We start from the raw sequence: 13,766 nt of genomic DNA, 5'->3' as shown, positions 1-13,766 counted from the left end.
TACTTTAGCCATGCTGCAAAACACTTCTGAAGTGCTCATTTGAAATAACACTTTAATACGGTAAACATTCATTAATCTCAAACAAGTGTATTCTACTCATTATGTTAGTGAAAGCTCCAAGTACAATGTAGTAAAATGATCCCTGATTCTACAAGTACTTCTGACTACGATTCTGCAATTCAATTCTCTTTTGAATTGTACCACAAGATCTACGACTATTACTATGTCATGCAGTGTAATCCAGATCGCAAAATGTAATAATTCAGGACAGTACTGCAGTTAAACACTCATGATCTAGTAATAATGGGACAAATCAAGGCTATTGAGATTTTGTGTACAAATGAAAATTAATGTATTTTGGCAGAAAGAATATGAAAGAGCACTACAAACAAAACAGTAAACTGAATGGAGATTATAGAAGCAGGAAGATCTGATTCTTTTGCCAATCACTTTAAATTTCCATACAGCTATAGTTAGTTTAAGTTACTGGCTTCTAACTTTGATGACAAATTTATAATGTTACTCTGTTAAACAAATTTCAGAAGTTTAACTACCTCCATAGCACTTATCAAGAACCCTAGCATCTCCAGCACAACCAGTCTGCAATAACTCCATACCGGGATTTATCTGGTCACAGTTTAAAAATGTCAATTAATTTTGACTTGGACTGTTGTCTTCATGACATAATGCTATGTGTTCAAGATCTATTGAATTAACCCTCCCCCTAAAAATTATCAAATGATTACATGTGCAATAAACTATCATCTAGCTTCGATGTAATTTGGAATTTTATAACCAGCATTAGTGATCTAAGGTCTAGTCCAGTATGATTTCTCTACTTTATCTGATCAATCCTTCAGGCACTTGATCATTTATTTTTATTCAAACCAATATCACTACTGCTTCCTCCTTTATGCCTCTAAATTCTGCTTTCTCTTATCAAGTGATGATAGGTATAAATAATTTACAAGAATTTGTTTGATTCCTCAATCCTTCCACCCCTTTCACCTTAAAGATGTTTGAAAAGTCTTTGATTCCAATTCAATTACTAATACATTGACAAATTCAACACTTGCACTCTTTTTTCCTGAAGATCTCTTCTTGCAAAATATCCAGCTTTATTCTAAGTAACATCCTTTCTTCCCACACTCTTTCTTCCCACTCACTCTCTTTCCCACTTTCTTCCCACTGTCTTTCATGAAGCAGAGAACTTTGTGTGGTCTTCCCTTCCCCACTGCATGTGTATTCTAAACGTGCATGACCTGTTCAAATCTCAAACACAGTAACAATTAGTTGGGAGTACAGGAAGGAGAGAGAGAACCTCGTGTTATGGTGTCATGACAAGTTTTCATTAGTTTCAGGGAAACAAAGAGCTGGTGGCCAACTTTAGGAAAAGGGTGGTGCACAAGCTCCTGCTTACATCAACAGTAATATGGTCAATAGGGCAGAAAACTTCAAGGTCCTTAGACTGGCTATCACCAATAACCTGTCCTGGTCCATACAAGTGGAGCAGCTCCTCTACTTCCTCAGAAGGCTTAAAAAATTTGTCATGCTCCCTTTGACCCTGACCGATTTCTAACTAGTGCACCACAGAAAGCATCAAACCTGGATGCATCACAGCTTGATACAACTGCTCTGACTGACAGCAAAAAATGCATAAAATATATATTTCAGCATACCAGCCCTGCCTCTGTAGACTCTGCATATTTCTCATTAGCTCAGTAAAGACCATACATATAGCAGACCATTTGGCCCATCAAGTCTGCTCCGCCATTCAATCATGGGCTGATCCAATTCTTCCAGTCATCCCCACTCCCCTGCTTTCACCCCATATCCTTTGATGCCTTGGCTAATCAAGAACCTATCTCTGTCCTAAATATACCCAATGACTTGGCCTCCACAGCCGCTCGTGGCAACAAATTCCACAGATTTACCACCCTCTGACTAAAGTAATTTCTCTGCATCTCAGTTCTAAAAGGACATCCTTCAATCCTGAAGTCATGACCTCTTGTCCTAGAATCCACCACCATGGGAAATTACTTTGCCATATTGTAGCCAACATAATCAAAGATCTCACCCACCCCAGGCATTCTCTCTTCTCCCCTTTCCACTGGGCAAAAGATGCAAAAGACAAAGCATGTACCATCAAATTCAAGTTCAGCTTCTATCCCATTGTTACAAGACATTTGAAAGTACGAAAAGGTGGACTGTTAACCTCAAAATCCACTTGGATATAGCCTTTTACCCTATTGTCTGCTTGCACCTTCTCTGCAATGGTAAACTGGTGAATTATTACACTTGTTATGTACTCGTGACAGTGGTACCCTTGTCACGTGACTGGGGTTGAAGCTATACTGGACTTGAGGTAATGGTCTTGTGATGGTGGAGTGGCGCCATTTTCCCGCCAGTAGAGGTCATGTGACAGTTTTTTTTTAAACAGGGTATAAAAGGAGGACCCCTCCCTGTGAGGAGGGGCAGTTCGTGGCTGGATTTGCCATGTTGACTTCATGCCACTGCGTGATTTAATGTGATGACGCAGCTTAGTTGAAAGATGAAGTTTTATCTAATGCCTAAAGTTTAAAAGGTCATTGCCAGCAGTTTCTTTACAATACTGCTAGTTGAGAATCAGTGGAGAGTGAAGATCGGAGTTCAGGAGTTAAATATCGAGGAGAATCGATTTCGACGGTGAAACAGGTTCGACCTTGTTTGATCCTTATTCGGAAGGAATTCGTTGACTGTTCTCGTGTTAATCCCTGCGAAATAGCAGAAAGGATTGAAGACAGTGTTTTAAAGGAAAGGTCAGTGCCTCTAAGCCGTTTCGTTTTGTAAATTCTTCGTGGGAAAAAGTTCGATTTGGGAACTGAAGCAACACGACATGCAAGAGAATTTAAATCGTCTTAAAAAGTCTCTCCCTTAAATGGACTGTGAGCATTTTAAACTTTTGGCAATACTACTTTAAAGAACTGTTTTCGCAACGTCGCTTTAAGAACTGCTTAAACTGCCGCACAGCAGCTGATTTCCGGTTACGTTAGTGATTTGTTTACTTTTGGGGGGGGGGGGTTTGTTTTCAGTGTTTAATAAACATGTTATTTGTTATAAAAACCCTTGCCTAACTCATATATTTATTGTTGCCTGAATCCGTAACACACTGAAGTACAATGAAAACAACTTGGCTTGCAACTGCTTCAAAAGGTCAATTCTTTACAGTAACAGAATCCAGAATAAGTGTTATAGTTACAGAGAAAGTGCAGTGCAGACAAGAACCACAGTAACACCATGAGTGGGCATGTCTCAGGATGATTAGGGTCCTTTATAATGGATGTTGGCTTCTTGAGGCACCATCTCTTGTCATTGATGGGTTGCGCCTGTGATGGAGCTGGCAGAGTCTACAACCTTCTGTATCCTCTTGTGATCGGTACATTACAGTCTCCATACCAGGTTGTGAAACAACCAGTCAGAATGCTCTCCGTCATCCATAGAAATGTGTAAATGTGTAACATAACCAATTTCCTCAAAATCCAAAGTGCCGCTAGCATGCCTTCTTCACAACTGCATCAACATGCTGGGCCAAGATAGAACCTCTGATATATTGGCCGCCAGGAATTTAAAGCTGCTCACCCTTTCACCGCTAACCCCTCTGAGCACTGGTGTGTCTTCTCCCAACTTCCCTTCCTGAAGTCCACAATTTTTGGGTCTTGCTGGCAAAGTGTAAGGTTATTATTCTGACTCTCAACCAGCCAATACAGATCACTCTTGTATGTCTCCTTGTCACCATCGGAAATTCTGCCAGCAACAGTGGTGTCATCAGCAAATTTATCAATGGGGTTTGAGTTGTGCATAGCCATACAGTCAGGAGTGTAGAGGAAGTAAAGCAGTTGGCTAAGCACTGATGATTGAAATGTACATATGTTGATTGTCAATGAGATGATATTTCTAATCTGCACTGACTGTGGTTTCCCAATAAGTAAATCCAGCATCCAGTTGTAGAAGCCCAGGATTTGAAGCTGATGTTTAAAATTGGGAGAATGATGACATCATAGAGCAGGGCCACTATACACCTTTCAAGAGTAACAAGTGAACTGAAAGCTCTTTTGTATGACACAAATTTGAAACATCTAATTAACACATTCAATTAGACAATTGAGAAAACAAATAAACACCATTAAATGGAATTGTATGCACTTTCAAACTGTTATTGAAGGACTGATTTAATCACAAGCTATATCATCTAATTAAATATTTCAAAATAAACGTCTGCTCAAAATTTATCAATGTGTATCATAAATAGAACAACTTTACCTCATTAATGTGTTTGTATGTTTTGATCAAATCTACAGAAAGTTTCCTCAATGGAGCAGTGATAGGGTCACGGAAAGTTTGGGGCATTCGTCGCTGCAACATGACAACATCAGGCATCACCTGTAAAAAAATGTCAATATTTATTATTTGAAAGTTCATCCTTAATATCAAGATAAAAGCGAATTCTGAGAAAGTAGCTCAGTACCATGAAATAAGAATGACCTGATTTTAAAAACTAGTTCATAGTAATCACTTAATTTTACACCCCAAAATAAACAAATTTTCTTGTACATCACCCACTGGCCTACACAGCTTGCTTTCAGAAGCAGGCAGATTACCACTGAAATCACCAAAATCCGAGCAACTCTTATAATGCTATGCACAAATCAATACTTTTAAAATCAAAGGATGGAACTCAAAATATTCACTGAATTTTATTCAATAATCCTTACACCATGAGGAACATCCAATCAAAAGGATGCATTATCTTGTAGGATAATAAAAGCAGAAATCAAAATAAAATCTGAACTTCAAAAATATTTTAAGAGGCAAATTATTTTCCTTAAACATTGGAATACAAACTTAAAATAAGAAAAATTCCAAAAGCACACAATACAAAATCAACTGCAAAAAACCTCATCTTTTCTTTCAATGACACATGTTCTACCCATTGTGGAGAACTTAATTATAACAACATGCTTAAATGAAATTAACTAAGAAAACAGTAGTAAATCATACAGCCCATGCTTCCACTGATTATGATGAAAGCTGATCTACTCAAGGCCTCATTTTTACTTCTGTGCCAGCTCTGCACAACGCTCTCTTCTCCAATCTTTCAAACACTGATTTACTGCCTTTTTCAGAAGGTACAACTGAAACATTTAAGAGACACTTAGTCAGGCCCATTAATAGGCAGAGTATTGGAGGATATTGACCAAGCAAGAGAAGACGGGATTAGCTTGGACAGGTGCCAAGCTCAGCAGGAAGAGAGGGTCAAAGAGCATATTTCTATACTGTTGTCTTTAATGTTTAAATACCTTAATGATCTAGCCTACACAACATTTGAAAGCAGAATTCCTTGAGTTTCACTACCTTAGTCCAGAAAACCATTAAGAGCAGAATTAGGCCATTTTGGCACATGGAGTCTGCTCCACCATTCTGTCATGGCTGATCGAAATGTCCCCCGTCCCCCCCCCCCCGGCCCCAATTTCCTGCATTCTCCCCATATCCTTTCATGCCCTGACCAATCAAGAGCCCATCAACCTCTGCCTTAAAAATAAAGACTTGGCCCCCACAGCTGCCTGTGGCAAAGAATTCCACAGATTCATCACTCTCTGCTTAAGAATTTCCTTCTCATCTCTGTTCTAAAAGAATGCTCCTCCATTCTGAGGTTATGCCCTCAGGTCTTCAGACTCTCCAACCATAGGAAACATCCTCTTCACATCCACTCTATCAAGGCCTTTCACCATTCAATAGGGTTCAATGAGTTCATCCTTTGTTCTTCTGAAGTCTAGCAAATATGGGCCCAAAGCCATCAAATGCTCTTCATATGACAAGCTTCTGTGAGAAGAACAGTTAAGTTCCTCTTAAATGGGTCTATGAAAGAAATAAGGATCTGATATCACAGTTTGCTTCTAAGAGATATTCTAGCTCAGGACAGAAGCAGGATATTCAGTAGCTAGTAACTAATTTCTGGGAGTTAGACAGTTAAATGCAACTACAAAAGCACTTGAGACGCAGCCTCATACAGAACTAACCGTTTTATCATCCCATCCATCACATAAAATATTTGCTCCTTTCATGTTTAACATTTTGAAACAACACACAATATATTCAATAGCTTCTCCAATATATTCCAGATCCAATACATAGAACTACGCATCAGCAGATGAATTAAAGACAAAGACCTGCAAGTCCCTCTCCAAATAACACAATACTCAGACATGATTTTTTTAAAAAGAATCCCCTTTCTGAGCTTGTAGTTTTTAAATCCTGTTAGGTGAAACTCTACCATGGCCTAGACAGACATAACAAATTCCAAGACACTCTACAACAAAATCTAAAACAGCCAGTCCACAAAGTGTTCTTAATTTAAAATCCTTAATCATTTGCCCAAGAAGTGACAAGCACAATGTGGTGAACATGATATAAAAGAAAGGAACATATCCTATATCCTATTTAACTATTTAAGCATAATCATTTAAGAGCCTGCACATTTTCCACTGAGAATTGCTAAGATTTATCCAAGTAATTTGATGCAAAACAACACAGAGAACACAAAAATATTTACCAGAAATAACCAAAATAAAAGCTTTCAGTGGCTGCCTATTATAGTTCAAATACATACATCTGGTAATGAACAGAATCCATGGAGGTCCATGACCAATGGTCGTCCACAGGGATTATTTCCGGGGCCAAACAAATGATATGGCTGAAAACGTAGGTGGACTGACAACACAAAAATTGGTAGATATGGATGGTGAACATCGTCAAAGGTAGGACATAGATCAGTCAAGTTAAAAAATGTGGGTAAGTGTGAGGCACTATACTTGGAGAAATCAAATGCAAAGTAAAGTATACCGTAAATGGCAAGATCCATCAGAGAACTGATGTACAGAGGGACACTGGATATAGTCCATTGTTTCAGGGATTCACAAAGCCCTAGCTTAACGGTATTGATTCAAGGCATAAAAAAGGTTGGGAACTCCTGCCCTAAAGTGACAACACTAGCTGTAGATAGGATGATAAAAGGTGGTATAAATCATGCTTGCCCTCATCAATCAGGACACTGAGTATAAAAGTCAGGAAGTCAAACTGTTGTTGATTAGACTGTGCCTGGGGATTATGTGCAATTCTGGTTGCTGTATTTCACAAAAGATATGTAAGCTGTAGAGGGTGTAGCAGAGGATCACTAGGATGTTGCCTTTAATTAGACAGCATTAATTACAAGGACTGATTGGACAGACTTGGATTATTTTCTCGGGAGCAGGGGAGCTCAGAGGAGATCTGAAAGATGTTAGTTATGCAAGGCTCAAATAAGGGAGACAGAAAGAATCTTTATTCCGGGGGGGGGCGGCGAAAGTCAAACACTAAGTTTGCTCATATTTCCCAAGATTTTGAATAAATTTATATCTCACTTAAAGATTATTCAAAATGCTAATAGAGTTGATGGTGATGAGGGGAAGGACAGTGGGAAGAAATGTTCCCTTCCCCCCGCCCCCCCCCCCCAAACACTGTGGTGATTAGAGGGCTAGTGTTAAAATGAACTAAAAGCAGAACGTAGGAGATACTCAGCTGGTCAAACAGCATAAGGTGTTTGGCTTAAGTGTATTACTGATTCAGGGTCTTGATCTGAAATGTCGACTAGCACCTTTCTCCTTCCATGATTGCTGCTTAATCAACAGTTTACACAGCATTCTGTCTTTGATCCAGATTCGAGCATTTGCAGTTTTTTTGACTTAGGCATCTTAAAATAAGGAGTCATCCACTAGGAATTGCCTTTTATTCACACTAGGAATTACAGAGGGCGAAGGATATTCAAACAGAGTCCTCTTAACCAAATCAATACACTTTTTCACACTACATAAAGGGATTCGACAGGAGGGTGGAGTTAAAGAATCACTAATGTCATGCTAACAGCTCAGCAGGCTTGAAGACTGAATGACCAACTGCTGCCAATACTCCTTCAGTTATTTTTACAATCCTTAAACTGGATTTGAATAAAGCTACCCACAAACATATTCCAGATTTTTATATAATCACTATTCTTTCTTATGGACTGACTGGCTCCAGATCTTCAACAATGCCCAACAACAAGCAAAACTTTGTACTTCACGGTCCAGCTTTATCAGGTTGAGAAATAGCTCAATTGCAATAATGTTTACATGAGGATACTTGCAGAAAAGTCACTTTCTCCACGTTGACTGAATAAATTCTCTCGCACACAAGGACAGAAAAGATGATCGGTTTGAACATTTGTTAACATTCATTTCAAAAAGCATGTCAATATTAAATACTGGAGAACACAAGTACACATATCCAAGTAAAATTTTACATTGTAATATCATGGTGGTTACTCATAACAAATCAAATCAAGAAAATTCTGGATTAATGAGATAAACCAACTGGAGAGCTTGTGGAACACTTGGTATATTTTTCTTGGCTTTATTGTCAGATCTTAAATTTATTAGTTCATCAGTTAAGCCAGTGATTTCTGAAATTGGCAAACAAACTTGAATGAAATAGATCTTGTGTACATGCTCTCAAATTAAGCTTCATACCTGATTAGTTACAGTAGGCTGAAGCTGGTCACTGTATGATAAGGCAGGCACCTGCTGGTCATTTACAGTCTGCTGATGACGGTCACTGTATTGCTGGTGAGAATGAGGCACCTGCGTAGCCATTTGAAGGCCAGCAGCGTGAAATGAAAATGATGGTGCAAGCCGAACGGTTGAAGGTTTGCATGCTGAGGTCTCTCCGCCTGTTGAAAGAAAAGTAACTGTAAGGATATTAATCAGAAATTTATTTTATTTCATGACTCCCTTGTAACCAATGGAGGCCTCCGTTATTCTCGATAGACCATGGATTTGCACCTTGGAAAGTTTTCAGGGCACAAGCCTGGGCAAGGTTTTTTTTAACGGAAGACCAGCAGTTGCCCAAGCTGCAAGTCTCTATTCTCCACGCCACTGATGTTGTCTAAGGGAAGGGCATTAGTGTAACAATAACTCTTAATGGAATAGAGTAAAACTAGAGATCACTAGCATCTGTTTGCATTTTTTTATGTTTGTGTCGTGACAACAACAAGACCAGGAGATAAAGAGATCAACTTTCATTCAACATTTACACTAATAAACACTCCAACTGGAGTTAATGTCATGGACAATGTTTTTCTATACCAATCCTAGTGATGTGCCGAACAATGCACAACTTAATTAGTCCAAGAAAAAAATATACAAAATTAAAAAACAACAGGTTTCTGATTGCACAAGACTATTTCATATAATGCCAACTAATAAAGTAGTTAGAGAGGCAAACTTTTAGTTAAATATTAGATGAATTTTAAAAATACAAATTCCAACTTCCAAATATAAACTACAACATCTCCAAGATTAGGACAAAGGAAGGGAAAGTTTCTTAATTGAGCAATTTCTGCTCCAAGTAAAAGGTGGCATTGCTGGATTTGGTTCTAGGAAATGAATCAGACCAAGAGGAACTTCTATAGCAGAAGCATTAAGAAACAAAGCACAATGCCCAAAGTTTTAGAAAAACTCTTTAAAAAAAATGATACACACAATTCCAAGGCCAATTGAAAATTCAGTTTCAAAGGGATGAGAAAACATCTGCCAAGGTAAATAAAGCTTAGGAAGCAAAAATATAATTCATAGTGACATGACATGGAAACAGGCCAATCAATCCAATTTGTCCATGCTGACAAGTTGCACTGGCAACCATAAGGATGAAGATGTTCCAGCTGCAATCTAGGTAAATTTCCATGAGGGAGAAGAGTACAAAAGAAAATCAAAGTCAGAACTCCATAGATGACCAAATAATTACAGTGCAAGTTTTTTTAAAAAAAGTATTTAAAGATGTCATATTGTTAATGAAAATGAGAATGTGGCTGATTAGAGAAAACTCAAGGAAAAAGGTAAAAATAGTCCAAGACAACACGAGGGAAAAAAAACAGCAAACATAAAACAGAACCCCAAAATAGTCTAAATACATATGAACAAGGTAAGAATTGTAAGAGAAGATGTGGTGGAACCAGTCAAAATCCAAAATTGTGACAGTTGTAGCAGGATGCATATAAAATTGGCTAAATAACAGGGAAAAGAAAAATTAATTTCTCTTTCAGACTCAGATAAGTCAATAGTGGACCTCCACAGGGGTTTGTACTCATTAATTGTTTTCCTTAATACATAAACCCAACTTCCAGGTTTGCAAATCCACAACCCCTGAGGAACAATGAATTGTGAGTAATATTTAAAACAGTAAATTGGGCAAATCAGTGGCAGATGAAAGTGAATACTGAAAAGTGTGAAGTGCTTCATTTATGTGATGAAAAATATGTATGGGCAATATGATAAACCTTTATATTTAAACAACGATTAAGTCACAACTTTAGTAGTGCCTACATTTCTGAAGCAGTAAAATGGTAGCAGAAAGTACTTATCAAAACTGTTCAATGGACAGACTGGAGAAGATGGGATAGTCCTCTGAAAAGAGATTGTGAGCAAATCTGATTGGAGGTACTTAAAATTATGCAGGGATTAGAGTAGGTAGAAATTGTTTCCACCAGTTGAAAAGTCAAGAGCCTTGAGACAATGAATGAGGGTGACTGGTAAAAGAACCATAATTGAAAAGAGGATTTTTAAAAACTAAAGCCTGACAACCTGGAGTGCATGACCTAGAATAGCGGTGGAAGCTGATTGAACTGCAGCATTCAAGGAGTGCAAAAGGGACATCTAAAATCTGAGATGTAAATTAGCTACATATACTACATGCAATCTTGAGACTCCTCTCCTTACAGGCAGCCATAAATAGAACCCTTTAGAAAAAGACCGCCAAAGCACCCAATGTGCGGAACAAAAACAAATCATGCAAACAATAAAAGTAAACAAATAAATTCAAATCTGAAGTTTATGAAAGTCAGTCCAAAGGCAGTCACAACTGATCTAGGAGCTCTTTAGTTGCAGGCCATACCCTTAGTTCAGTGCAGGACAAGTAAATCTCATGGAGCAGCGAGCTAAACACCAGCCCATCCTTCAGCTCTGTCTCAACACGCTAACCTTTTCAATCTGTCCCACCATTTAAATCAGCCAAAACTTGGGCTGTTCCTCGTTCTCAGGCTCGGGCCCTGCTGCTTTGATATGCTCTCGGGCCTGGACCCTCTGGCTCAGTTTGGTCCAATTCCAACCTTTCCAATCTTATCCAACAATTAAGTTGGCTAAACAGTTGGGTCCAGGCCCCGCTTCCTCGACTCTGCCTCACCTCTGTTCTGCTGCTTCAAAACGCCTCCAAATCTGCTCCAGCAACAGCAAAACACTGGCTTGATCCCCATCCTCAGGTCTGGACCCACTGCCTCAATTCAGCCTGTACCATGCCACAACTGTCTTTGCATCTTCGCGACTTTAGTACAGGCTGTTCAAAAGCTCAACTTCAAAAGGTAAGCTACAAGCTATTAATTGCAGTGATTATTTTCCAGAAAAAATGTGAGCAATAAAATAGTTAATAGTTGTGTTTGCAGCCAGCAAGTCATCACTGTGCTTCACCAGCACCATCATAAACCATAAGATTAATAACCAATCTCCATAATACCATCTCACAACATCCTCAGGACAAGAACCTGTGGCATCTTCAGGGCAGGATCCTGGATCGTACAATGTTTGGCCATTTTATCAATAGCCTTGGTTTTCCCAAGTAGGAGTGCTCACTGATGATTGCCATATTTATACCTATTCTGAAAAGTTGAGTGCCTGCTTGCATACAAATGTATCTACATAAATTTCAGGTATGGACAGCTATATGGCAAGTGTAATCCATGCTTTATGCCACATAACCATTGTTCCAGCAAAATTTAGACTCACCTTCAACATAATCAATAGCATAACCACTAGCATGGCACCAATGTCCTAATGGGTACTTCACCATTAATATAACATCAAGAATATTAAGACAAATAGAATTTACAGCAATTTGGCAACTTGAATTCAGAATTTGCTTGTCCATACCATAAGACATAGAGCAGAATCAGACCACTTAGCGGATCGAGCATGCTCCGCCACTTACGACCAACAATAATGGTGAAAGCGTGTTATTCTAGCTGGACTGGCAGGAGGTAAAGAATGGGCATAAGTGGGGCCTCTTCCAGTTGCTGTCAATGTCTAGTGGTGTTCCACGGGGATCGTTATTGAGACTTTTTCATGTTATATGTCAATGACTTGGATGGCGGAATGATGGTTTTGTGGCCAAACTTTCAGATGATACCAAGTTAGGTTGGGGTTGGGGGTGGGGGCAGACAGTAGTGTCGAGAAAGCAAGAAGTCTGCAGAAGGACTAAGACAGATTGGAAGAATGGGGAAAGTAGTGCATGGAATACGGTACAAGGATGTGTATAGTCATACATTTTGGTCGAATGAAAAAAGGCATAGGGTGTTTTCTAAACTTGGAGCAAGTTTAGAAAGTAGCGGTGCAAAGGAACTTGGGAATCCTCATACAACATCCCCAAAGGTAAACCTGCAGTTTGAGTAGGTGGTAACAAAAGCAAATGCCATGTCAGCATTTATTTCAAGAGGAAAAGCAAGGACGTAATGCAGAGGCTTTACAAGGCATTGGTCAGACTGCATCAGGAGTATTATGAGCAGTTTTGGGCCCTTCACCTAAAGGACGTGCTAACATTGAAGAGGGTCCAGAGGAGTTTGCAACAATGATCCCTGACATGAAAGGGTTAATATATGAAGAGCATCTGGTGGCTCTGGGCCTGTACTCGCCTGACTTAAAAAGAATTTTGGGGGGGTGGGGTGATCTCACTGAAACCTATTGAATATTGAAAGGTCTAGATAAAGTGATGAGGATAGGATGGCTTCCTATAGAGGGCGACCAGAGTACAAGAACGTCACTTCAGATGGGAAGGATTTTTTTTTGCCAGAGGGTGGTGAATCCATGGGATTCGTTGCCAGACTACTGTGGAGGGCATCTTTAAGTATATTTATGGCAATAGATATGGCAATAGATGTGTCCTTGATTAAAGACATCAAAGGTTACAGGGAGAAGGCAGGAGAATGGGGCTGAGAGAGTTAATAGATCAGCAATGATGAAATGGCCAATCAGACACGATGCACTAAATTCTGCTCCAATGTCTTATGGCCATGTGGAGATCTGTGCCCGGTGCTGTTCTGCAAAGATCAATGCTGGACTCTTTGTTGATTGTAATATGAAAAACGTATTTTAAAACTGAAAAAAATGTAGGTAACTTGATTAATACATTTGTTAATATTAAAAATTGGTTCAGGCATGGACAATGAATACTGTCAAGCTACAGAAAGATATAGATCATAGAGACATTGTAGATGGAGTTTAAAATCGAAGGATGCAAAGTTTAGACTTTGGTAAGTCAAATGTAAAGGGCAAGTACACAGTTAATGACAGGACCCTCAACAGCATTGATCAAAAGGAAATATGGGGTACAAGTCCATGGCTCTCCAAAAGGGACAGTACGATTAGAAAGCATAGCAAGGAAAGTGTATTGCCTTGATTACAAGAGTCAAAAGCTCATGTTGCTGCTGCGTAACACACACAAAATGCTGGAGGAACTCAGCAGTCCAGGCAACATATATGGAAAAATAAGTACAGTCGAGTCTTCGGGCCAAAATCCTTCAGGATTGTCGAAGGGTTTCGGCCCAAAGCAATTGATGTACTTTTTCCCCATAGATGCAATCTGGCCTGCTGAGTTCCTCCAGCATTTTGTGTGTT

At 39.1% G+C, this 13,766-nt stretch overlaps 1 protein-coding gene across 3 annotated transcripts in view; it reads right to left on the bottom strand.

Moving 5' to 3' along the window:
- dyrk1aa (dual-specificity tyrosine-(Y)-phosphorylation regulated kinase 1A, a) overlaps nucleotides 1–13,766 on the bottom strand; it is a 166,338-nt gene that overhangs the window by 44,483 nt on the left and 108,089 nt on the right. For all 3 annotated transcript variants that reach the window (XM_059968785.1, XM_059968783.1, XM_059968784.1), the window contains exons 3-4: nucleotides 8,580–8,779; nucleotides 4,300–4,419 (exon numbers count right to left, since the gene is read on the bottom strand). In XM_059968785.1, the coding sequence (XP_059824768.1) occupies nucleotides 4,300–4,419; nucleotides 8,580–8,779 (320 nt within the window). The remainder of the gene's footprint in view (nucleotides 1–4,299; nucleotides 4,420–8,579; nucleotides 8,780–13,766) is intronic.

The sequence above is a fragment of the Hypanus sabinus genome, chromosome 4 (genome assembly GCF_030144855.1).
Source record: "Hypanus sabinus isolate sHypSab1 chromosome 4, sHypSab1.hap1, whole genome shotgun sequence".
In the NCBI taxonomy this organism is placed as follows: Eukaryota; Metazoa; Chordata; class Chondrichthyes; order Myliobatiformes; family Dasyatidae; genus Hypanus; species Hypanus sabinus.
Note: the sequence above shows the minus strand (reverse complement) of the source record. Positions and strands in the feature narration are given on the sequence as shown.